The sequence below is a fragment of the Thamnophis sirtalis genome, unplaced genomic scaffold, assembly GCF_051295495.1.
Source record: "Thamnophis sirtalis isolate CommonGarterSnake01/CBP01778 unplaced genomic scaffold, rThaSir2_p1.2 scaffold_1, whole genome shotgun sequence".
NCBI lineage: Eukaryota > Metazoa > Chordata > Lepidosauria > Squamata > Natricidae > Thamnophis > Thamnophis sirtalis.
Genome location: NW_028261381.1, coordinates 13,544,475 through 13,570,738, shown reverse-complemented (window position 1 = coordinate 13,570,738; position 26,264 = coordinate 13,544,475). Strand labels below are relative to the sequence as shown.

Here is a 26,264-nt window from a genome sequence, read left to right as displayed (position 1 = left end):
CAATTGCCCATTATTTGGGAAAGGTTTTTCAGAAGTTATTTCCCTTGTCTCCTTCCCTGGGCTGAGAGAGAGAGTGACCTGGCCAAGGTTACTTGCTGGCTTTGTGCCTAAAGCTAGAACTAATAGCCTCCTGATTTCTAGCCCGGTGTTTTAACCATTATATCAATTGGGCTCATTTATTTACAAAAGCATCAGAAGGGCATGCTTTAGTAAATTTATACAATACAATACAATACTTCCTGTGTTAGGGCATTCACAACTTCTGGAGGCAAGCTGTTCCACTGATTAATTGTCCTCATTGTCAGGAAATTTCTCCTCAGTTCTAAGTTGCTTCTGTCCTTGATTAGTTTCCACCCATTGCTCCTTGTTCTACACTCAGGTGCCTTGGAGAATAGTTTGACTCTGTCTTCTTTGTGGCAACCCCTGAGATATTGGAACACTGCTATCATGCCTCCCCTAGTCCTTCTTTTCATTAAACTAGACGTACCCAGTTCCTGCAACCGTTCTTCATATGTTTTAGTCTCCAGTCCCCTAATCACCTTTGTTGCTCTTCTCTGCACTCTTTCTAGAGTCTCCACATCTTTTTTACATCGTGGCGACCAACATTGAATGGAGTACTCCAAGTGTGGCCTTACCAGGGCATTATAAAGTGGTATTAACACTTCACGTGATCTTGTTTCTATCCCTCTGTTTATGTAGCCTAGTACAGTCTTGGCTTTTTTGGCAGCTGCTGCACACTGCTGGCTCATATTTAAATGGTTGTCCACTAGGACTCCAAGATTCCTCTCACAGTTATTACTATTGAGCAAGGTACTGCCCATACTGTACCTGTGCATTTTGGTTTATGTCTACCTTGTCAATTGCTGCCATGCAACTGAAGTTCAATAGCACTTAGCTCTATATACCATTCCACAGTGCTTTACAGCCCTTTCTAAGAGGTTTACAGAGTCAGCATATTGCCCCCAACAATTTGGGTCCTCATTTTAACCACCTTGGAAGGATGGAAGGCTGAGTTAACCTTGAGCCACTGAGAATTGAACTGCTCTCTGTCGGCAGAATTAGCCTGCAATATTGCATTCTAACCACTGCGCCACCAGAATCAGTCCTTATTCTGTGTGCTTTTTCCTCTACAGGAGCAGCCTCAACCTTCAGAGGGATAGGAATGGCTTTTCTTGTCATCCTCTTGCTTTTTGCTTTGATTCAGTGGATTGCAGTTCAGGATGAGAAAGAAGGTAAAATGCTTATTCCTTAAGTATGCAACCTTACCTAACCAGTTTTTCTCCTTTGGGTTATTTTTAGTTTGCATTATCCTGAAGTCCTTTTTGCTTTTTTTTTTTAAATGCCATCTCTAATCAATTAGCCAGAGTGATGATTTTTTATTACTTTGGATTGGATTCATCCTTAGTTCATGGGACATTGTGTTGTTTACCACATAATAGCTTTGTCTACTGCAGCCCTACCAGATCTAACTCCAACAATTCAAATTGCTTATAATGGCAGCAAGCCTAAGCAAAGTAGGTTTATATTTGTTGCCATCTAGTTTTGCAGTCCTGTTATAGTATGCCTTGGGTTATTGGACTTTTTTCCCCCTTTCATGATATTGGATTGAAGCAAGAGTAAACCTGGTTTATGTTCTTGATATAATACAGATTGATTTAAAAGTAACAGAAGGACAGGCCCATGGATCTATAACATTGAAGTCTTTGGGGAAACGATACCAGGAAAAAAGTGGTAAAATCCAATGTCTATAGAAAATGGTTTCTGCTAGTGAAACAATTTCTCCATGTCCTCATCCCATAAATCTGTAATTTTCAACATGCAGTTCCATCTGGAGGTTGTCTCTGGAGTTTTTCTGGCAGTATAGAAGGATGTAGAATTGGGAGAAATGTAGAATGACTCACCTATAAGCTAAAAAGCTTGCTAAAAATAAGCTTGCTTCCATTGCTGTATCTCTTCGTATAATATAACTCAAGTCAGTTTTTAAAAAGGGCTTGTAGATGCTCATTGAAATAAAAGAGCTGCTTTGATACGTTTCTCTGAACTGAATTTTAGAAGAATTGAGGACCTAAAGTTACATGAGATGTTTGAAAACTTGGCTCCATTCTTTGAAAATAAGATTGGAAGTTAAACATTATTGATTAATTTTTTATACGGTGCCTGGTTTTTCTTCTTGCAAACAAAAAGAGCTATATTGCAATGCATTGAGAGAAGATGCCTTACTTCTTTTGTATTCTAATGGGTGTGAAGTATTTCCCCCCAGTACAGTAGCTAGCAGTCAGTAAGTTCTAACTTCATAATTGAGGAAATGGAGCTTGCTATCAAAATCTAGCAATGGATTCCTACTACAGTCAGAGGGAAGCTAGGATCAAAATGCTGGATTCAGAAAAGGGCTTGCACTTAACTTTTAGATGGTGAGTTCTCTTGAAGTGAACATCCTGTCTGTTGTTTGAAATTTTAGAAAAGACCATGCTGGCCGAAAGGATCCCAGTGCCTTCAAGTCCGGTGCCCATTGCCACAATTGATGTGGTACAACAGACTGAAGATATCCTGCCTCGCCCGTTGCCCAAGCTTCCTGCCAAAAAGACCAAGCACCAAGAAGAGCAGGAAGATGTACACAAGCCTGCTTGGGGTGTCAGTTCTTCACCCTGGGTTACTTTAGCCTATGCTCTTTATCAGATAAAAGAGATGGTTCAGCTCTCCAAAACCAACCAGGCACTTGAAAACCAGCCTTTGCAGGTAACCAGGGCTTGGGTGCATGAAAGATATTTCCAAGCAAAAAGTTGCACACACCGGATATTCAAGGCTTTCCGATTCTAAAACAGAAACTCCAAAACGACAGTATTAGTACATAACATTCTGCACATATTAAATATTTGTGTTATTAAAACAATAACAGAGGTTACAAAAATGGAACATAGGTTTTGCTTGCATAATGCAGTTAGACACAGGTGAGCCTCTATGCTGGGGGTGTGAAACCTGTGGCACGGCATTGTCACATGATGTATCGAGGAGCAGCTAGCAAACTAGAGGATCTCTGGGCCTCTATGACAGGCACAAAATCCATGGGATATTTTAAATGGAGAGATGTATGACAGTGCTGCAATCTTACAATACATACTGTGTTTCCCCAAAATAAGACAGGGTCTTATTTTCTTTTGACCCCCCCCCCCCAAATAAGCACTTGGCCTTGGGAGGTCTTTTTTTTTTTTGAGATCCAGGAAGCGGTGAGGGTGGTCACCTCATGACTGCTGCTGTGCCGCAATATTTTTGGGAGGGCTTATTTTCGCAGGAAGGTTTATTTTAGCGCATGCACTCAAAAGCCCGATTGGGCTTATTATCCAGGGAGGTCTTATTTGGGGGGGGAGGGAAACAGGGTAGTCAAACCTTCTCAGACTGCAGAATCTATTAGGTTTTTTTTTAAAAAAATCCTAGAACTTTTGATCAAGAGGCAAAGCTGAACTTTTTCACTGGGTTCCAAGGAAAGTCAACACCTCTTAAAAACATCAAGGGGAAAAAAGGCTGTTGACATTAATATTTTTGCATAGTGAAACCACTATATTGTCTCAGACCTACAGAGGTACTGTGTAGTATCTCATCCCATGCCTTGGCTTGGTTGTGCAAGAGAAGCAGTTTGTCAGCACCCAAAGCGATCTGAACACACGAGGTTGCTTTCTTATATCAGTTGGTCCGTACACACCGGATATAAAATTAAATCTTGTTATTTAGTATTTTTATTTGCTTAGCTGGAAAAGAATGTTTTACGAGACATTCTTAGGTTAGCAATGTCTGTCTTGTAGCTATCCCTTTTGTGATTATTAGGAAAGATAAATTTACTTGTCTTCTGAAATATTCATAGTTCTGTTCCCAAAATAGCAGAGTGCTGACATTCCAATAAAAAGTACTGCATAGAAAGTCTATGAGGAAAATATGTCCAAGTGCATATAAAGAGAAGCATGAAATGTGTTAAGCTATGAGGAATGTTCTTTCTTACCTACACAGAATTATTATTATTTGTCTTAAAATACACCAAGTCTTTTTTCTACATGCTTCTTGGGGAAAAGCAGTTAGGAAAATATAGGACAGGTAAGCTTATCTGTTCTGTTACTTGTGTATGATGGCTTTTGCGCTTGCCTGAATGCTTGTGCGCTGTGCTGTGTATATGATTTTGTGGTCCTTTGTTAAGAGGAAGCTACCTTGCAATGACAGTTTCTGTGTATTTTCAGAACAAATCCACCTAGCCGGATGTGAACTTGTGGTTTTCCCTTCTTTTTCCATAGAATGCCAGCAGTAATCATGATTCCATACCAGATAGTCCTCTGGATCAAAGACCTGATGGTTCAGGGGTAGAACCTTCAGTAACTACAGCTACTCTTGAAAACCCCCCAAGTTTGGACTGCCCGGTTCCTTCGGAAATCGAAGCTCAGTCTCCTGAGAGGAGGCATGAATAAGAACTGTTCTTGAATCCAGCTCACGGCACTGAATTCTGCTGTTGGCAATCAGAAGACAGATGTGGGAGTTTGAGACCTCACTTCTCTTCCTCTTGGCAATAGTAACCTGACACAGCCAAAACTTTTAAAATATTTAATGCCTTTTCTGTGACAAAACCTGAGGCCTGTTGCAGGAACAATTTGGAAGGCTAAGCAAAAGCGGCCGGGTTAATAACTAGCAAAGGAGCACGCTATTTCATCTGAAGTTTGTTTCCCCATTCCCCGCACCTGAATGGAAGTGTTGTAAACAAACCCATTATGATTGTCTTCATAATTTTCTGGATTGTAATTAATTTTCACAGACCAACCACCACCACCACCTCGCCATTCAGTTCCATTTCCTCTTGCTTAATGCAAGAGGAACATTTTAATTCAATATTAGGGAAAGGGAAGACAAGAGCTCATAGCAGTTTTTCTTAAGACAGTGATTATTTATTATGAGGTGCAGGCTTCCCTGGAGCAGTTCTGTAACCGACCGAAACTTAAGAGAAAATACCATAGTTAAATACGGAAATGAAGGAAGGAGCCACATAGAATTCTGTCTTTTGCAAAGACTTCTCAGAGGTGCTGAAGAACTTTTGGCTGGTAAAGTTCTACGTGAAACATCTGCTGAAGCCTTCCTAATCAGACAAGCGGCATTTTTATGTTGCCACGGCCAGGCCAGAGCGCATTAGCATTTTAGAAAGAACCAGTACAAGAAAATGTGATTGTCCATAACCCTGCAAGAGCAGGATATGGGATGAGAAATGGCGGTGGTGGTGTTTGAAGATCTGAACTGTGATGGTACAGTTGGAAGATACTAATGATTTTATATGGGATAAATTTGCTCTAATCACCGAAGAGGGATTGTCCTACAGAAGCAGTCTATGTGGATTTTTTTTTTGGCCTCTCTGGTGTATGTGATAGGGAAACATGATTCCTTCACCTCAGACAGATCTGAGAAGTTCCTATTTGTCTATCACAATAACAACAAAGGGTCAGATATGTCTACCTTTATTAGATTTTTGGGAGTGGTGATGCTGATATCACTTCCCTAACTGAGGCCTGCAGTCTGTTCTAAAAGCCGGTAACGAGAGGACGTTCAGCAGCAGGCATATACCGGTACATCAGCTGCTTCTTGAAAAGTTTTCTTAGCCAGGCCAATATAGTTTATTTTATGATAGAATATGTTTATTTAAGGGGAAAGGGAATAAAATTTATAGAGTGTATTTAAAGTGCCTGTGGATTGGGAAGGGGTACAAATCCTAATTATTGTATAGGAAAGGAAGACATAGTTAATAATAAAAGCAGCTAGAAAAAGAGAAAAACGGATAGAGCATTTTGATCATGTTGTCAGCACTATTTTGTCAAGATATTGACATTCGGATTTGACATTTCACTGAATTGAACCCAGTTCTCATACATTCTTTGTTATTATAGCTGAGGGAAAATGTTAGAATCAATTTTATAATGCTTAGGCTTCAAGCATATACTGTATGTCAATCGTAGCCTTCCATTAAAGGAGTCCCATTCATGTGTGGTTTTGCCCAGATGGTTTTTGAGCCAGTGGGATGCCATTTATGCTCCAGGGGCTGGTGTGGCTCATAGAATTAAACTTTCAGATACTTTGATTTTGAATGCAGAATATGGAATACCTTAAGATAGATGTTAAGGGTGTTTTCCTTACATAAGCCTTAAGGGACTGTAACAATCTGTACCTGGGACCAAATATTGGCAAGTAGTTATTAGCTATTTTTTGCACTTCAACTTAAATGTACTGTAAATTTCTCTTGACTTGTTTAAGTGACCTTTAAAAATAAAATCAGAAATCTATTTATTATATGTTTATATTGCAGAGGGAAGGAAGGAAATGATTTTTTTTAAAAAAAAAAGTAGATTGAAAATGGTTATTTAAAAAAAAAAAGAGACGATGGATCTTTTTAGATGAACTTATCTGAAGTCTATATGATAAATGCTATGGTAATAACTGTTGATGTTGGATAGCCGAGTTGTAATGCATTGAACTTGCACATTATGTTTACATATCCAACCTGCCTGTCAAATCGGTTCCTTCCTTGTTTGTGAACAGCTGGGGCTGTGAACAGCTCTCGTATTTGTGAAGTTGTTAAAATGTAGTGAGATAAATAAAATTCCATGTATGTCAAAAATGGGATGTCCCATTAAAAACATAGATGACCATAGGAGGGGGTGGATTAGCAACTTTTGTATCTACCAAATGCTTTGTGCTTTTATTCGGCTAGTTTTGAGATACTCACCATTCAGCCTCTCTTCTCCAGTTAATGGCTCTGACTAGTACCAAGTCTTTAAAAAGAGTACAGGATGAAACACAATATTAACAAGATTTTATGATCTAATCTGACCGCTCTGTTTGCAGAAGGGGCGAATGGGTGACTCATCTCATTCAGCATGTTTGTTACCTGCTTTATGTGCACTGAAGTCCTCAATGCTGAGGGAACTTTTTGCTAGTCTGCTGAAAACTTGAGAGACCGCCTGCTGCCAATTACCTCCCAAAGACCCAATAGATCACACAGATTAGGCCTCCTCCGGGTTCTGTCTACTAGCCAATGTCATCTGGCTACTACCCGTGGGAGGGCCTTCTCTGTGGTGGCTCCGGCCCTTTGGAACGAGCTCCCCGCAGAGATTCGGACCTTCACCTCTCTCCAGGCCTTCCGAAAAGCCGTTAAAACCTGGCTGTGTCGGCAGGCCTGGGGTCGATGAGTTCCCTTCCCTTCTCGGATCGTGTGGCTGTTTGTTGTTTTAAATGCCCTGTATTTTTTGTTGTAGTTCTTGTGTTTCCCTTCCCCTCCTTTGGGTTTGTGCGCTGCCCTGAGTCCCACTGGGAATAGGGCGGCATATAAATAAAATGAACCTTGAACCTTGAAAACGAAGAAAAAGAATTCGCTGTTTGTCAAGTAATTGCACAGCAAGAGTTTGCTCTATAAAATTACCAGCAAGGAAGCCCTCAAATCAATAATGGCCATATTTGAAATCATAGGTCTTAAAATGGTTACATGACGACACTTGTCCTGCAAAAAGTTGCTTTTGATAACCACCCCACACCGAGCTTGACTCCTGATTACTCGGTGACTTGTCCCTTTCTTCTTTCAGGTTGCTTTTTCAAGTTCCCTACAGCCAGGGATTTTGGAAGACTTTGTTTTTTCTAAGCACAAGTTAAGTGTCACGCTTTTATCTTTGAGATTAATTGAGGTTGGCTTGACACATCACTTTTTGAAAAACAAGGCAGCTTTTCTTCTTTGGCACCTGGAGTGCAATCAAGTTGTCCCTGCTCTAATCTAACCCTTCCCATTTGCCGCAGCGTAGAAGCATAGAAATTCCTTGCAAGTGGAGACAAGTATTGATCGATGGTAGCCTGGCTAGTTCAAGAGCTGCCCTACAGAGGATGGATTTAACCGTCCCCTTGTGAAATCATAAATGAACTCCCCTCCTCCCTTTCCTTTTCTTTGCCCAGAGGAAGTTAACTATATCCCTTTTCTTGTTTTAATTTTTGCCATCAAGGGGTTCATGGAAAGAATTTGAACCCAGGAGATGAGCAGTAAATCAACATTATCAACCAACTTGTTCAGCATCTTTAACACTATCAGAAGCTCTCTGCGTAGTGTCCTGAGGGCTGCTCTGTGTAGGAATTAAGATACTTTATTAATACATTTGAACGCACTTTCTATTTACAATGGCTCATTTTATTTGAAAGTGAGTATTAAAAATAGGTTGGGATTTACAAAATCCAAGCTGTTCTCTACTTGCTCCACAGTGCATTTTGTCAGCAATGCATCAATCGACCCACATTGTTATTGTTTACATTTATATTTCAACTTTTTTAAAAAAAATCAAGGTATATAAGACAGCCTCCCCATTTTTTAAATCTTCACAAAAGCCAGAGGGATGGGGTAATCCAAGAGATCATAATTACATTACAGCAAACTTTGAGTCCTGTATGCTAAAGTAATATGAAGTAATTAAAGAACAAGATCTCCTTGGTTCCCTTTCCGTGTTTCTAAGAACATGCTAAGTGCACATACTTCTATGTGAAATGCTTCAATATGAGGATCCCAAATCATGAACTGCTATGAAAAACATAGCATGCCTACCTAGTCCAAAGGAGTCAGGATGCAACGCAAGGGAAATCAGAGTCCTGATAACCTACGATTACACAAAATCAAGCTTCTTTGAAATCTCTACAAAAACAAAGTTTAGACGGTTCCACCACAAAACCGCGGTAGACTAAAGCGCGCTCGACGAAAGCGCGTACGTGACGTCATCACAGCACGACGAAAACAGCACGCTGTGAGCGGTAAACTTAAAATTAACGTGTAAATCTAAACCTAACCCCCCCAAACCTAACCCTAAACCTAAACCTAACCCTTAACTTAACCCTAAACCTAACCCTATACCTAACCCTTAACCTAACGCTAAACCTAACCCTAACCCTTAACCTAACCCTAACCCTAACCCTAACGCTTAACATAACCCTAACCCTTAACCTAACCCTAACCCTAACCCTTATGTGAATCGGCTTGCTTTAAAAGCGCTTTTTAAAGCGCCCTTTTTTCTCCGCGGTCGTATTTGTCGCGCTGCTGATGACGTCAGGTACGCGCTTTAATCGGGCGCGCTTTAGTGGACTGCGGTTTTGACGGGTCACGGTTTAGACCGCCATCCTAAATAAGCTGGTGAAAGCCAAAGCAACTCTTAAATGTCTTTCCTTACAGACATGCTTCTAAGCCTTTCATACGTTCATTTATGTACTTCAGTTTCAAGGCTGCCTGACTCTAGTGACACCATGTGACTTACAGAAAAAACATCAAAGTATATCAAGGGGGGGGGGGGAAAAGTTGACCAAAGACAAAAAGTCAAGCAACAAATAGCCAACCGAAAGACCTTGCAATCGACAGAAACGTGGGAGCAATGCAAATCGCTCTTGTGGACTTGGAAGGTTTTGGGATTTAGGGCTCCATGTACCCAGAAGTAAACACTAGTTCTGTCCCACTTGTGCTACTAGCCCAAGTGACTGAGTTGGGTGGCATGTAATTTAATGTTATTTTGTTGGTCACACCCTCTGCCAGACATTTCGACTGGATTTGGCATTTTTACCCACCTATTGAGTCCTTTCCAAGGACTTGGGATAGGCAGATGTTATTTGATAGTGTTAAAAGGTACCGTCACAGGATGCGAGCCGTTCCAAGTAAGGCTGCCTTTTGCAATTGACTGATGCTGATTTTGTCCATTCCAATGGTGTTCAAATGGTGCTCCAGATGTTTTGGAATTGTGCCCAAGGTACCTATTATTTCCTTTGCTTTCATTGCTGCTCCTACTACTGGGCTCCAACATTTCCCTTGGCTCTTTTAAAGATGTGGCAACTAGCATCTAGAACAGTGTTTCTCAACCTTGGCCACTTGAAGATGTCTGGACTTCAACTCCCAGAATTCCCCAGCCAGCGAATGCTGGCTGGGGAATTCTGGGAGTTGAAGTCCAGACATCTTCAAGTGGCCAAGGTTTGAGAAACACTGATCTAGAATGCTCAGTTTATTTGCAAATGATGCTAAAACAACACAACTTCACCTTATCCCAATCACTGGAGAGTAATGATTACCGCAAAGTGGTTAATCACCAGTAACTTCAACTTCTCAGCTCATTTCCCCAACATTAGTTGTCTTCACTGGGTCGTCGGTCCCCAGCAACGTGATTGTGTTGGGTTGCAGCTGTTGCGGTTTACAAACCAAAAGTTATGGCTTAACATGTTCGTGTGAACTTAGCAAATGAGAGTTAAGCACACCATGGGTTAATGTGCAAACTTAGAAACCATGATCAGGCAAAAAAAAAGAAAAAAAAAAGACTGCTGTAAAAGTGAGCCTTGTAAATTGGCAGAACAATGGAGAAGAATTCCGTGCTCCAGCCCTCCACAGGCTGCCTCGTCAAACCTTCAGCAAATGGTGCTTCTAAGCAGAGGCGTTGGCTAAATCCGGTATTGTTCAGATGTGCACGGATTCCCTTCTTACATAACTAATCATGATGGGTTTGCAAACTTAACTGCTTCCTGGAAACCAATGAAGTTATGCTTCAAAATGTCTTGACTGCCCTCTAGAGTTCAAAAAAGCATGTTATTGCCTGTTTTTTGCTGATCTGGACAGCAGCTCAAAGAAATTCTCTACTATGGAAATGCCGGATGTTTGATTGTATTTGTCTCAGTCCCTCTTCTTTGTTTCTCTCCTCCACCTCGGGAGAAGCGTTTAGGGGCTCTGGTTCTGCCTGTGTCTCTTGGTAGAAAAGCTGTTGCTCCAGGAGGACTCCTCCAATGCCATACTGTGCCTCGTGGGCTGTCACTTCTTCAGCAGATACATGAGGGGAACCTAGAACAAAGTTTGCAAACCTGGAGAAAGGAGAAAGAGGGATCGCTAAGCAGAAGGAAGCAATGCAGCAAACACGTAAAAGTAATGAAGAAAGGGAGAAATGCAAGGAAAAGAAAATACTGGGGCCAACCCCACTTTGCTTTAATGTCACCCACAAAGGCATCAAATGCAGCATGCTAGAGAGGACTCCTGTGGAAGGGCAGCCTCAATGGAAAATAAGCTTCTGCTATTTGAAAACCTCAAACGAAGCCTTGAGAAATGGAAAAGAAAACAAATGCGCCTACTTTTGTGGAGATTGCAGTTTGACCACAGCTACCCAAGAGGGGAAAGTGGGATTCCTGCAGAATACGCGCAACTCCTCCAGGGCCTTCACGGTCTCTGTTTCTCCTTGTTCCCGGTATTCGTCTTCTGTCAAATAACGAGCCTCCAATTTTTCTGGATGGAAATACTGAGCAGCTTTTCTAAACCAGGGAGAAAGGAAGGGCACTGTAAAGATTGCGCTATGGATTTGAAACCCAAACGGTATGGGGTACATCTTTTAAAAAAATACCTAGAATCTGACAGGCAGACTTGCTCTTGACTACACTATACTGAATGGAAAATCTACCAAGTTAAATCTACCCTACCAAGTTAAAATAACCAAGGAATTACATTCAAGGCAGTTTGAATTTATTAGCTATGTTGTTTGCTGCTAAGTAAATTCCAATTATTCTTTCTGAGCAGTCGTATAGAAAGGATTGTGTTGTACCACTTTGGGTGTGTGACCCGTCAAAACCGCGCTTGACTAAACCGCGCCCGATTAAACCGTGTCGCTGACATCATCAACAGGGCGACAACAGCCAGCGCGGAGAAAGAAGGGCGCTTTAAATAGCGCTTTGAAACCAAGCCGATTCAACTTAAGGTAAGGGTTAGGTTTAGGGTTAGTTTTAGGGTTAGCTTTAGGGTTAGGTTAAGGGTTAGGATTAGGTTTAGGTTAAGGGTTAGGTTTAGGGTTAGGTTTAGGGGGGGTTAGGTTTAGGTTTAGGGGTTAATTTTAGGTTTAGGGTTTACAGCGTGCTTCTGTCTCCGCGCTGTTGTTGCCCTGTTGATGACGTCAGCTACGCGGTTTAGTCGGACGCGGTTTAGTCAAGCGTGGTTTTGTGGTGGAACCCTTTGGGTGGTAGGGAAAATAGGGAAAGGTAAGAAGTGACCTTCTAACCTTGCTGCCTTGGAGATCAGATCTCCTTCTTAAGGCTTCTCCAAGCACAGCCGACCTTGAGTTCTTGACAAAGTGCCAATTTTGTACCCAAACAGTTCTGCAGCCCTTTAATTCTAAGCAGAATTATGATTAGAATTCAAAATGCTAAAATAAATTTTCTCCTCAGGTTCCTGAGTTTATTGCTAAAAGCCCTAACATACAGGCATCTTATCATTGTACAATTTAATGGGTGAACACCTGTACCTGTTGAAGGCACTTGTATTTAGACACACACTGAATTATCTGGCAAAATAAAGCAGAAATCATAGCATATGTTTTCATCCAAAAGAGTGATAAAATGAAGTCTATTTGCATGTGGTTTCTACTACAGCATTAATACTAAAACATGCTGAGATAAAGTATAATAGCTTAAATACTAGAACACAACCATGTGTCAGAAAAATGTCGAATAATGCTGCTATTTCTAAAACACACCCAAAATATAAAGAATACTGAATATGGGCTCAGATGATTGTTAACTTTCGTAGAATGATTGCTTCTAAGGTAGTTCAGAAAATAACAAAACAGAAACTTGGATTTCACATATTAAGACCGGGTTTCATGTAACTACAGATTGTTTGAATCTCGTAATGCATTACAAGTAATAAAGCAAAGAGAAACTATGGTTACACATTCTGATTTGTTTTAGTCATGCTTTATTAGGGCTGATCCCAGAATCCTAGATTTTTCCTTGATTTTGTGCTTTCTAGACCCTTTGCCCAAGGTCCTAAGACAAATGTCTAAACAGACACTGTTTCTCAAAGCAATCCATGCTTTCTTGAGGCTATGGGAGCAACCAAACCAGGAAATTGTTTTGCTTATCCTCAAATGATTCATGCTTCCTTAACTAAGCATCATTAACATAAATCCTGCTTTGGACTGGCTACAAACATAGCCAATTTATTTGTAGAGTGATATAAGCCATTTCTCCCCAAAAAAAAGGCATAATCCCCTGGGACAATAACTTTTAGAAAATTACAAAAATTACATCCTCAAGGACAAGTTGTTCTCTAGACATTGTGATGCTACTCAGTTTGAGCTGAAAGGCCCCCATAGCCTTGTGCTGAATGACTTACAGCTGAGTGAGGACAGAAACAAACAACTTCTGGGACATTCTGGGACTGTGCAAGCTCCACTACATATTAGACAGAGAGAAAATAGAACATAGGCAGCAAACAAATTTAATAAATAAATAACGATATAGTTTTCATGGACAGTACAAAATTGCCCGAAATAAGACTACATTATACAAGAACAGTTGCTTCAGCTAATTTGGGTAAGAAGATCGTTTTGATTTAATAAGTGAAAGGGTACTAACTTGCCAACGTAGCAGGAGGCTCGTAGAGGATAATGCAGGAATTTTGTACAGAGCATGGCGGTTGTGGCTGCATAGGCAACCTGGGGGATTGCAATGCCAAAATAAATTAAGACCAGGCCTTTCAGCTGCAACATCCACATCAAGAGGTTCATACTTTGCTCGCTGCCGAGTGGCTTATGTTTCTTGCAAATAGCAAAAGAGGCCAATCCAACTGATAAAATATACACTGAAAAACAAAACACCCAGCCATGAAGTATCAGTAGATTAAAAAAAGCAATACATTTACTTCATTGTAGGCTTGCAATTGTATGGCTGTGAAAGTTGGACCATAAGGAAGGCTGAGCACCAAAGAATTGAGGCCTTTGAACTATGGTTCTGGAGAAGACTCCTGGGAGTCCCTTGGACTGCAAGGCGATCAAACCGGTCAGTCCTAGAGGCGATCAACCCTGACTGCTCTTTAGAAGGTCAGATCCTGAAGATGAATCTCAAATACTTTGGCCACCTAATGAGAAGGAAGGACTCACTGAAGAAGAGCCTAATGCTGGGAAAGATTAAGGGCAAAAGAAGAAGGGGACGACAGAGAATGAGGTGGCTGGATGGAGTCACCAAAGCAGGAGGCATGAGCTTAAATGGACTCCGGGCAACGGTAGAGGACAGGAAGGATGAAGGAATGTTGTCCATGGGGTCACGATGGGTCGGACATGACTTCGCAACTAACAACAACAACAAAGCTTACAACTAACTGTTCACTTGGAGCTAAATCGTGTTAAGTAACATTTTGCTTCTGGGAGGGATATTTAAATAAACTAGAAGTCAATTCTTTCCACTTCTGATTTTTTTTTTTTTTACTGTTTATGAGATACTCACCATGGCATAACAGTAGCTTACAGTTATGCCAAGTATGCCCATCTGAAGGACAGATAGGCTGATTACTCTGGAAATGTATCTGCCCAGCATTTTCTGGGCAGAGTAATACTTATTAATATAAATAAATGGTAGAATGTGCTTGTTTTCCAATTGCATCGTTTAAAATAATACTAATGAAAGAGGGTTTTTAAAAACTTTCTGATCAAGATTCCAGTAAAAAAAAGAGTGACATTATATACTATATACATTCATAAATATGTATGTATATTTACTGAGAGGTAAGTCTCATAATACAGGTAGTCCTCAAGTTACAACTAGTTGCTTAATTACCAAAGTTACAAGGGAGTTACCTACAACCTATTTCAAAGTTACAACGTAACTTTTTGCGCACTTGGTAAATGGCTCACTTTCACGCCATTTGCCGTGTCCCTCAGCCATGTGACCATGATTGGTTATGTTTTTGCTGGTTTCCAGTGTTAACTTCCAGTTTCTGGCAGAAAATGTCAAAAAAATCAGATTCGGTCAGATTTATGCCTCAACTTACGACTGCAATAACTTATAACCATAGTTTGGGGCTCAGTTACAGTTGTAAGGTGAGGACTATCTGTATTTGCTAAGATGCAAGACTTTGCATAATTGCAGTTACCTGGCAAAGGTTGAACAAGCATCTCTCTTACTCAGTTATTTAGTTCACACATAAAGTCAATCTAGCATATGGATATTTAAATCTACCCGATTGCTCTGCATTATGAGCCAGCATTATAAAAAATAAATAAATCCTGGTTTAGTGCTATGAACAGACAGAACCAGAAATGACTAAACACTAAGTGATGATTTATCTTATATATTAAAGGCCATTACATAAAGAATGTTTGTATCACTTCACATAATTCCAGATGTTCTTGAAGCCTCTGGACAGCATATTTTGCAGATCTGAAGTGTCATCTTTCCCATCAGGGAAGAGACAGCATTGTTGTGGCCCACCAGCGGAGCTGCCTCCAGATTCGGACAAGGAGGAGGTTGGAGAGGAACATGGGCCAGTCTTGGAGTCTGGGGAAAGCTTTGATGAGGGATCTGTCTCAGAGGCAGAGAGGGGGCCAGAGCCGTATGCCAGTTATCAGCTGCCTTCAGAGTCAGACATCAGTGAGGCAGATGAACAGCTGGAGCCTGTTCCCAGTGTGCGCATGCGCAGAGTTGCCAGATGAAGGGAACAGCTAAAGAACAGGGGCCGGCTTGGGAGTAAGGCCACAGGTGGACGATGAATGGCCCTTCCCAAAGGAAATAAAAGAGGAGCGAAAGGGGAGTGGAGTTTGCAGGAGACAATTAGTTTGCTTAATTGGCTCGTGATTCTCTGAGACTCCTTACCAAGTTTTGCAGATATAAACCTGGCAGCTCTCCAAGCCAGACAAGGTCTGTGACTGTAAATCCTCCAATGAAAGACTTTGCTGGATGTGAGTGAGCAGAATTCACAGTAAATTAATAAAAGGGGTTTTTGTCAGGACAAGAAGTTTGCTTCATGCACTTGGGAAACCTAGGTCAGAACAAGCTTTTTTCCATCCAAAGTAATGAAAAGCTACTGTATCCCAGAGCCGGGGGGAGAGAGAACAATAAAATTTCAGTTTTGACTATTTCAGAATAGTCTTTCTGTCATTCAAATATAACTAAGTAAGATTCACCAGGAATGCAACCAGGACTACTTCTAAGTATATGGGTGGTCCTTGACTTACAACCACACCTTAAAATTTCTGTTGCTAAGCAAGGCAATTGTTAAGTGAATTTTGCCCCATTTTATGATCTTTTTGTCGCAATTGTTAAGTGAATAACTGCAGTTATTAAGTAAATCATGCAGTCAGGCACCCCCCCATTGCCGGAAATTGGCTAGGTAGGTTACAAATGGTGATCACATAGCCCCAGGATAGTGCAACCATCATAAACGAATGCCAGTTGCTAAACGCCCAAATTTTGATCATGTGACCATGGGGATGCTTCAACGGTCATAAGTGTGAAAAATTACTGTGTTACTTTTTTCAGTGACATTGTAACTTTGAACGGTCATTAAAGTAATGGTTGTAAGTTGAGGACTACCTGCAATAGGCATGCCTAAAGAGGATATAGTTAGTCTGAATCTGCAACCTTTGGGAGATAATGTACTTCATTGGACAAGCTTTCCGTTTTGGGACTGAAGAGAATTGTAGCTGCAAAAGAAGCTCCTTTCCAAAGTCTCTTATATTGTTATTAGTTCTCATACCCAGTATATAATATGTAGAATTGTTCCACATCCATTTCAGTTTTTCTCTTGAAACATAGAACATATACAGAGAAGAGAACCAGCTCCCACTCATTAAAATCCAGAAGGTACTTAGCTAAAAGAAGGGAAGAGAAAAGAAGAATGATGTTTGATTAGGGTGCAGGTTTGTCCATACAGATATACCAAAGTGGAGTTAGTGAAATCACCCAAATCAAATCTAGATTGAAGAGAAGAGCTCACAATTAGACAAACCTAATGAGAATGTCATATTGGAATTTAAAAGCCAAACGGTTCTTCTTGCAAAAGCCAAATCTACCTCTTGTCCCAAAGGCTCATATTTTCAACACAATTAGCACAAACATTGAATGTAAGGTTAGAAAGGCTACACCACTACAGGATGCCTTTCCTCTGATGAACATCTAATGGCTACTGGGGAGAATTTTGTTTTACAAATACAAATGCAAATATGGATGGGAAGCCGTTACGTTTCTACTTGAGAAAAACTTAGACGAGCCACAAAAAGCAATAAAAATATAACCCAGGGTCTAAATTTACAAGGAACAAAACCAAGCAGAACAATGAACCAAGATGGTATTTTTAATACAGTCTTCTAAGAACTGGTATTTCTTGATATAGCGATAGAAAACTACCGTAAACTTTGTGTTTCACTGACATGAAAAGTAAAACCAACACTTCCGTTTTATGGTCAAAGATGAAAGAGTTATTGGACTAGATCAGGAGTCAGCAACCTGGAGCCGCATGTGGCTCTTTCATCCCTCTGCTGAGGCTCCCTGTCGCCAGTCGGCTCCACAATTGATAGGACTTTTGGTTAGGACAGGTAGAAGAAAAAGGACGCAGCCTAAGGAGGAGACTTTGGTAGTGGAACTGGACTTCCGGTCAGCTTCAGAATTGAATGGGGGCTTCCGGTTAGGACCTTTGTGGCTCTGAGTGTTTAAGGTTGCCGACACCTGGATTAGGTATATCAAGAACTGCTGGGTTATATTTCAGTGATCTTTTCCTTTGACTGCAGCTCCCTACATCTTCAGAAAACCTGCTTTGAAGGGTTAAGGGACCTTTAGAATAATGGGAAGAAGTAGCATCAGAGATCTCCTGAGTAAAGGAGACGCCCAAAGACCAATTATCTTCTTCTTCCAGTGCAACATTTTAAATTGAATTCTGCTCCAGGAATACTTCCAGTGAAGAAAAAGAATCTGGATTCAACTGTTTTCTTGAATGTGCTTTGTTTATAGAGACAATGAATACCAAAATGCTTTGCCCACTCTTTTACCTATCTTATGATTTTGAGTCTTTCACCCAGTGAAATCTTGTCCAAAAACAAATAACCAGTTAACTCTGTCTCTATAGAAAACATTGAATTCAAAACTATTTACCCCAAACTGCAGTAATGTTAAGATTTTATTCTGCTTTGCTAGTTAGTGACTATGCTACTAGCTGGCTGCTGAAATTTCATGGCTAAACCACTTGAGTAACCTTTGATTCACCCACAAAACTAAAAGCTCAGTTAACATTGGGGAAGCATCAAATATTTGTTGTCTTACTTTATATTAAAAGTCATAAACTTACCTTGGGAATAAACCTTTTAAGCATGAAAACTAGAAAGACTAGAGGTATGAAAATGCCAAATGCTATCCCAGCACAATAATAGAAGATATTACTTCTGTTTGGAAGAAACACATGAATGCCAGTAAATCTTTTGTACATGGAAAACAAGTTCAAGAAAGTAGAAAAGCAAAAATACAGCTTTATTTAAATTCTACAGATCACTTTACTTACTTACACAGCCCCCCAATCTTGCAATTAACATCCCATGAGAATGCCTTACCGCATATAGCCTGGATTCATATACTGTGTTAAGCTATAATGTGGTTGGTTCAATTTTAGATTATCTTACTGTCTATTACTGGATTACTGTAACACACTCTACATGGGGCTGCCCCTGAAGAGTGTTCAAAGACTGCAGCTGGTCCAGAATGCAGCCGCGCGAGCAATAATGGGTGTACCTAGATACACCCATGTTACACCTATCCTCTGCGAGCTGCACTGGCTCCCCATTGGTCTCCGGACCTGCTTCAAGGTGCTAGTCGTTACTTTTAAAGCCCTACATGGTATTGGACCTGGCTACCTGATAGACTGCCTCCTGCCATTCACCTCCCAACGACCAATAAGATTGCACAGATTGGGCCTCCTCCGGGTGCCGTCGACCAGACAATGCCGGCTGGCGGCTCCCCGAGGGAGGGCCTTCTCTGTAGCTGCACCGGTCTTGTGGAACGAACTACCCGCAGAGATCTGGACCCTTACCACTCTCCCGGCCTTCCGTAAAGTGACCAAGACCTGGCTGTTCCGGCAGGCCTGGGGCTGTTGATTAATATCCAGCCCCACTTGACTGAATGGATGATATCTTATTTTTAATAATTGTATTTTTAATATTTTATGTTTTTACTTTTGTTGTGAGCCGCCCAGAGTCCCAAGGGAGTGGGCGGCATACAAATCTTATTAAAGTTGAAAGTTGAAATTCAGTCTTGCTGGCTTGTACATCATGATTCATAGGTTAATGTGATAGGTGAATTCAGTCACAGTTTGCTAAATGCATCATAGCTAAGTCAATTAAATATATCATGGCTAAGTGCCTAGAGTTACTCTGTGGTGGGATGGGCAGCCAATAAACTTTATAAATAAATAAACAAACCAAATAAACTACTGCCAACTTCCACCCAACCATTTTAAATAGGCTTTATACAAATGATCCCATTTATTGCATAGAGCAGCGATGGTGAACCTTTTTTGGCTCGCATGCCATAACCAGGAAGAGCAGGGGGATGTCGTGCGTGGGCGTGCCACACTCATAATGCAATGTGTGACTCCCCAGTGCGCATGACAGGCGCTCCCCCCCCCTTTTTTGCATATTTGGGAATGAACTTCCGGTTTGCTCATAGGGCCGGTTTAAGCCCCCCGGAGCCTTCAGGGGCCTGGAGGACAAAAAACGACCTTACATTTTTTTGCGCTCCGGAGATTTTAGGGAAGCTCCTGAAGCCTCCAGGCTTCCGGGGTGGGGGAGGCTGTTTTCGCCCTCCCCAGGCTCCTATAAAGTCTCTGCAGCCTGGGGAGGACAAAAATGGCCAAAAAAAAAAAAAAGGCTAAAGTCATCTCGCCAGCGCGCGCATGCAGAGAACAAGAATTGTTTATGTGGTCTAGCATGCGCGCTGGCCAGCTGACAGGGCAACACCTCGCGTGCCCTGACAAATGGCTCTGTGTGCCACCTGTGGCATGCGGGCCGTAAGTTCGCCATCCCGGGAATAGAGGTTGTATATGCAACCCTTATCCATAGGGAGTGTGCTGGAGGCCATGCAATTTTTCCCCCTGTGGCAGATCCATTAAATACTTGTTCCATCAGCCCTTGTTTGCGGCAATCAGGTCAGAGAGTTAAAGACAATGAGACTCATGGCAGATACAGAAGAAAACATCCAAGATCAGAGCTCCTTCTGAAAGCATTTGTTTCTCTTCCCATTCGGAGAATAAAGTCCAAAACCTCTATTGCCTTGATACCACATTCCAGAGAGCATGGCATTGCAGTTTTATAATGCAATCTTATGTATACTCATTCAGCCCCGGTAGAGAAACTCAATTTATTCCTCAATGTGTGCCTTATTAATTCCACCCACTGATTTAGACAATATTGCATGTCTAAATAAAACACACTCTTTAAAAATTGGAAGGACAGAACTACAGCTGTACCCAGGGTATCTGGTCTCAAGTCTTGCTGAAATCAATACAATTTCTTAGATTTGCAGACTTGCAGCTCATTATTATTTTCAAAATTAGCAGGTTCATATAAGTGACAGATTCCAGGAAAGCTAGCACATACCTGCTCAGGCTATAGGCAAAATGAAAAAGAAGTGCACCAGCAACAAATAACAGAAGGAGTTTGATATCCAGCACTGGAACAAAACAAAAAGATGGGAAATCGAAACCTGTTTCACTTATGTACTGAAAATGCATACTTCTAATAATACCAAAGTATTTTATAAATGGATTTCTCTTAATATTACTCACTCTTTGGTTGTACACTCACAGTGAAGCGTACTTTATTGGTCGGTTCGATCCTGAAACATGTTTTGCCAACATATTGGTCCACTGTTATGACTGTTTGATTAGACACACTAGGCTGCCAAATATTGCTAATCAGGCACTTCAAAAAATCGAGGAAATGTGCGGAATTTTGGCATTCATGTTCATTTGGGATATACACCACTTGAAACAATTCAGTGCTGTTTATGGACACCTAAAACATATAATAATTCTTAATTATATATTCAACAGCTAAAAGGAATAGTGAAATAAGGAACAATGGGATTTCTTACACCATTAAAGTTTGTCTATGTTTATATGAAGTGGCTCAGATGCTGAGCTTCTCAATCAGAAAGGTCAGCAGTTTGGCGGTTCAAATCCCTAGCACTGCGTAATGGGGTGAGCTCCCATTACTTTCCCAGCTTCTGCCAACCTAGCAGTTCAAAAGCATGTAAAAATGCAAGTAGAAAAATAGGGAGCACTTTGGTGGGAAGGTAATAGTGTTCCGTGCGCCTTTGGCGTTAGTCTTGCTGGCCCCATGACCACGGAGATGTCTTTGGACAGCGATGGCTCATTGGCTTTGAAATGGAGATGAGCACTGCCCCCTAGAGTCAGGAATGACTAGCACACATGTATGAGGGGAACCTTACGCTTTCAGTTAGAAATCCTGAGGCATCCTACCACAGCCATTTGCACAAGTAAGTGAACTAATACAAATATGGGTAGTTCTCAACTTATAACCACAATTGAGTCCATAATTTCCACTGATCAGCAAAGTGGTTGTTAAGTGACTTGTGCCTCATTTTATGACCTTTATTCCACAGTTGTTAAAGAAATCGCTGCAGTTGTTAAGTGAATAATGCAGTCATTAAGCGAATCTGGCTTTGATTTTGCTTGTTGGAAGCCAGCTGGGAAGGTTACACATGGTGTAACATAATCCTAGGAAACTGCAACCGTCATAAAAACACGCCAGTTGCCAAGCACCCTAATTCTGATCACGTGACCATGGAGATACTGCAACAGTCTTGTGAAAACTGGTCATAATTCACTGTTTTCAGTGACGGTCAAATGGTTACTAAACAAATGGTTGTGACATGAGTGTTTACCTGTAAATAATGAACTGCATTTGAACTTGGATCTGGTGCTCCAAACCCAAGCAGAGCTTGTAAGCCATTAATACTGTAATTCCTAGCTTGATATCTTGCTTTGATTGTAAACTTAAGACTCATGTTTCAGTTAACACAAATGATTTCTTCTGTTTCAATCATACAAGTGAAAGAAAAAGCAGGAGGCAAATACTGATGTTTCTCTGAAAAATTACAAGATTGCTCTTCCAAAAATAAATCTACACATAGTACTTGGGCTCTACACTGCTTAATTTATGAGGGTATCAATGACATGCCTTTACCTGAATAGTTGACCAAGTATTTTGTAAGTACATTGCTCCATTTGGAACGTAACAGAAACAAGTTGATTCTGAACTATGCATTATCTTCATTATCTTCAACTGTTTACAGCTACTATCTATACAAAAGAAAAAGGGTTAATCACAACATCATGAAATACTGTATATGCAAGTTATTTACACATTTTTCCAAGAATTATAATTGTCACAAACCAAATCAAGCTGCCACATTGAAGTTTGCTGGATTTGGTTTATCAGCCCTGAAATCCATTAATTAATTTAATTTAATTTATTTAATTTATTAGATTTATAGGCCGCCCAATCCCGGAGGATTCTGGGCGGCTTACACAGAACAAGAAAGAAAACAAACAAAATAAAAATAAAAATAAAAAAATTTAAAAATTCTCCAACACGCATACGTTCTGATTGGGGCTGGACCCTACATAGTAAGGTCAACAGCCCCAGGCCTGCCAGAACAGCCAGGTCTTAACAGCTTTTCTGAAGGCCATGAGGGTGGGTGAGGTCCGGACCTCTGGGGGTAGCTGATTCCACAGGGTCGGAGCAGCCACAGAGAAGGCTCTCCTCCGAGACCCCGCCAGCCGACACTGTCCAGCTGACGGCATCCTAAGGAGGCCCACCCTGTGGGATCTTATCGGCCGTTGGGAGGTATGTGGCAGTAGGCGGTCTTGCAAATACGCTGGTCCTCAGCCATGTAGGGCTTTAAAGGTAATGACCAACACCTTGAATTGCGTTCGGAGACCAATTGGCAGCCAGTGCAGCTCGCGGAGGATAGGTGTAATATGGGTGTATTTCTCGGTACACCAATATCGCTCGCGCGGCTGCATTCTGGACTAGCTGTAGTCTCCGAACGCTTTTCAGGGGTAGCCCCATGTAGAGCGCATTGCAATAATCCAGCCTTGAGGTGACAAGGGCGTGAGTTACTGGAGTCCTAAATTCTTTCTATGAAAAACACACCCATATATTTGGGGCCACTGTTGTTCCATCTGCCACCATTGGCAGTATAAGTTTCATGTCCGTTCCCTCTTTACTCTAAGCTATTCTCAATTTTGGCAAAATTAGAAATCTGAACTCCCCAAATTCCCCAGCCAACATGATACGTGTGGACTTAAGTCGAATTAAGTCACAGTTGAAGTCCAGACATCTTAAAATTGCCAGGGCTGAGAAACACTGCTCTAAGAAAGCCAAATCGGAGACTTCATACATTAATTTGAAAAGTTGTGAACAAGTACAGGTAGTCCTCGACTTATGACCACCAAACATGTTGCTAAGCAAGCCAGTTAAGTGAATTTTGCCCCATTTTATGACCTTTCTTGCCACAGTTGTTAAATGAAACTCTGCAGTTGTTAAGTTAGTCATACGGTTAAGTGAATCTGATTTCCCCATTGATTTCACTTGACAGAAGGTTGCAAAAGATGATCGCGTGTTTCACTGCAACCATCATAAATATGAATCAGTCGCCAAGCATCTGAATTTTGATCCTATTACCATGGGGATGCTGCAATGGTCGCAAGTGTGAAAAATGGTCCTAAGTTGCTTTTTTCAGCATCAACATAATTGAATGGTTGCTAAATGACCTATTGCCATGATGACGAACCTATGGCATGCGTGCCATAGGTGGCTCACGGAGCCATATTTGCTGGCAAGTTCCCAAACTTCCAGTTGGCCCGTTGGGCCTGTTTTTTGCCCTCCCCAGGCTCCGGAGGCTTTCCCGAAGCCTGGGGAGGGCCAAAAACAGCCCCAACGGGCCAACCGAAAGTTTGGAGATGATCTGCCTCTGGTTTCCAAAGGGCCTCCGGTGGGCTGGGGGAGGCCATTTTTGCCCTCCCCAGGCTTCAGGAATGCCTCCAGAGCCTGGGGAGGGGTCATGCGTGCATGCGCGGGAAGGGGGTGTAGCGCATGCATTAGCAGGTGGACAGGGAGGATTGAATTGGTCTGAGCATGCGTTCATGCGCTATCGCTCATGCGCACAATTTTTGGCATGAGAAAAAGGTTCACCATCACTGACCTATTGTGTGTACAGTCCTAGCAGATCTTTTGCCTTCCAAACAGTCAAGAGGGATGCAGGCGCAGGAACACTGTCTGCGCTGCGATTTGAAGCGCCAAAGAACTGACAAATGAGAGGTCGGGCATGCTGATGCCGTCTTAACGATTTCAGGGAAAGAGTGATAATGGACTATAGATAGTCCTCAACTTAAGACCATCATTGAGTCTAAAATTTATGTTAAGTGAAAAATTTTGTGAAATTTGTGGAGTTTTGCCCCGTGTTATGACTTTCCTCCCCACATTTGTTAAGTGAATCACTGCAGTTCTTAAATTAGTAACACAGTCGTTAAGTGAATCTGGCTTCCCTGTTGACTTTGCTCATCCAAAGGGGATCGCATGACTCCGTCATAAATGCGAGTCAACTGTCCAGCGTTTGGATGTAAGTCACGTGACCGTGGGGCTGCTGCCACGGTCGTATGTATGAAGAACGGTCATAAATCCCCTTTTCCCCCCAGTGCCATGTAACTTCTAACGGTCACCAAACTAACTGTCGCAAGTCGAGGACTACCTGTATCAAGGGGCAGAAATCCGAAAGGACCGCTCGCCCTTGCAAGGACTCAGAAGTCGCGGCTTCTATCGAATGGCAACTGCTGGCTGGTGAACCGATTTCAGACGGCAGCACCCAGGCAGTTACCTGCGAATAAAGGCAGGTCGTCGTCAACGACCACGGCCTGGATGAGCCCCGTGGCGAGCACTTGCCCCAGGAGCAATGCCAGAGACTGTCCCCGGCGTGGCCAAAACAGCCGATCGCCGCAACGAGCCATTCTCCCAGGCGCGCCCGCCTGCAACTGTTTGAACAAAGCAGGAGGAAAGGCGAGGCAGTCGAGTTTCGATACGTTGCTTAGGATAAAGCCTGGGGGGGGGGGGGACGGACAAACCCGGCAAATGGGATTGGCTAGTTGAGTCTGGGATCGGGGGGAGGGAGGCAAACCCGGCAAATGGGATTGGCTAGTTGAGTCTGGAGTCGGGGGGGGGGGGAAGGCAAACCCGGCAAATGGGATTGGCTAGTTGAGTCTGGAGTCTTGGGGGGGGGGGAGGCAAACCCGGCAAATGGGATTGGCTAGTTGAGTCTGGAGGAGGAGGAGGAAGATCGAAAATTCCCCGCCTCCGCCGGAGCGGTCGGACTAGGCGCGCGCCGGAGGCAGAATCCCGGCTCACCGCGCCGGTGGGAGGTGGCGGGCCTGAAGGAAGAGCCGTCGTGCGTCTTGTTAAGGCGTGGGTTGGGGGGGGCGTTGTTGGGGAGGACGTTCAGCACCGGCGTCTTTTTTTCAGACTCAAAAAAAAAAGTGGGCGTCTCACACTTCGGTTCTCTCTTTTTTGGTTCTCGTCCCCTCCGCTGCACTTTTTAAAAAAAATTCTTAACGAATTCTTATTCTCTGGGCGCGGGAGGGGCGATGGTGCGAAGCAACCCTCTTTATTACGATTGCCGCTTCTTGTCACCTCTAACAAAACGCTCGCCTTCTTTTTTTAAAAAAATCGTTTGATATGAATTGGATTTTGCTGGAAAGTTGCTGGTTGGATCTTAATGGCTTTTATGCTCGTTCTTATGTGCCTGACCAGAATCTTAGGAGGCTGTATTAAAATGCTGTAAATGCATAGCGGTGGGAAATGTGCCAAACGTCTCTCTTTTCTGCTAATTTATTTTTTAATAAGTTTTTAATTTTTTTTTATCCATGAGCATATATATCTTTTTATTTAATGAACATATCAATGCGTGAACAGTGTGGCACCTGGGCGTCACGCATTCTAATGCTAATAAAACTAACAGCATTAGTTATAGTTAGTACTTTCAACCAACTTATATATTTCTAATAGTAATACATATTGATATTGATGAAAGAAATGTCCCTCTGGGTTCAGCTCCAAGTGGGGAAGAAGACACTGGAGACATGGAGGCTGCTTGGAAAGATGGTTTATTGGTGGACAGGGCCACATGGCTTGAGCCCTGAACAGAAAAGGTGATCACATACTTCAATGTTGGTGGAGAAGAAGAGAAGGGCTGAGGGAGGGGCTTGCTAGGCTTTTTATACCCTGTTTAGTTCCACCTCTCTGTTTCCTGTTCCTGTGTAAGAAATGTATTCTGACTGGTTGTCAGACTCCCATGGGGCCATGCAGGGGCAACTCCCTAGGCTGTGTTTTGAATCCAGGTTTGGTTGAGTTCTCAGATGCCATGTGATCAGTTGGGGCCAA

The 26,264-nt window shown here is 42.0% G+C and overlaps 2 protein-coding genes across 4 annotated transcripts in view; one reads left to right on the top strand and one right to left on the bottom strand.

The window, feature by feature from the left end:
* MFSD6 (major facilitator superfamily domain containing 6) overlaps positions 1-6,301 on the top strand; it is a 39,349-nt gene extending 33,048 nt beyond the window's left edge. The window contains exons 5-8 of one of the 3 annotated variants that reach the window (XM_087707838.1): positions 1,134-1,232; positions 2,459-2,736; positions 4,065-4,083; positions 4,278-4,433. In XM_087707838.1, coding sequence (XP_087563964.1) covers positions 1,134-1,232; positions 2,459-2,736; positions 4,065-4,083; positions 4,278-4,291 — 410 coding nt within the window. In that variant the 3' untranslated portion in view covers positions 4,292-4,433. Of the gene's footprint in view, positions 1-1,133; positions 1,233-2,458; positions 2,737-4,061; positions 4,084-4,277 lie in introns of all 3 variants that reach the window. The other 2 variants (XM_087707834.1, XM_087707830.1) reach the window with 2 other exon arrangements.
* A 3,690-nt stretch (positions 6,302-9,991) lies between these two features.
* NEMP2 (nuclear envelope integral membrane protein 2) lies at positions 9,992-24,851 on the bottom strand. The gene is made up of 9 exons (XM_087707827.1): positions 24,709-24,851; positions 22,014-22,129; positions 20,591-20,819; positions 20,403-20,475; positions 18,104-18,197; positions 16,520-16,634; positions 13,405-13,630; positions 11,134-11,310; positions 9,992-10,869 (listed from the first exon to the last, which is right to left on the bottom strand). Exons 1-9 carry the CDS (start codon positions 24,836-24,838, stop codon positions 10,635-10,637), a joined length of 1,395 nt encoding a protein of 464 aa, XP_087563953.1. The 5' UTR covers positions 24,839-24,851; the 3' UTR covers positions 9,992-10,634.
* Positions 24,852-26,264: the final 1,413 nt, after the last annotated feature.

Bases quoted from the DNA above. Each gene is read 5' to 3' on its own strand.
- NEMP2 (XM_087707827.1), bottom strand. From the start codon at position 24,838: ATGGCTCGTTGCGGCGATCGGCTGTTTTGGCCACGCCGGGGACAGTCT. The intron at 11,311-13,404 runs GTTAGTACCCTT...TCCCTGGTTTAG, and splicing joins GCCTCCTGCTACGTTGGCAA to AAAAGCTGCTCAGTATTTCC. The intron at 10,870-11,133 runs GTAGGCGCATTT...TCCTTTCTCCAG, and splicing joins AAACTGCAATCTCCACAAAA to GTTTGCAAACTTTGTTCTAG.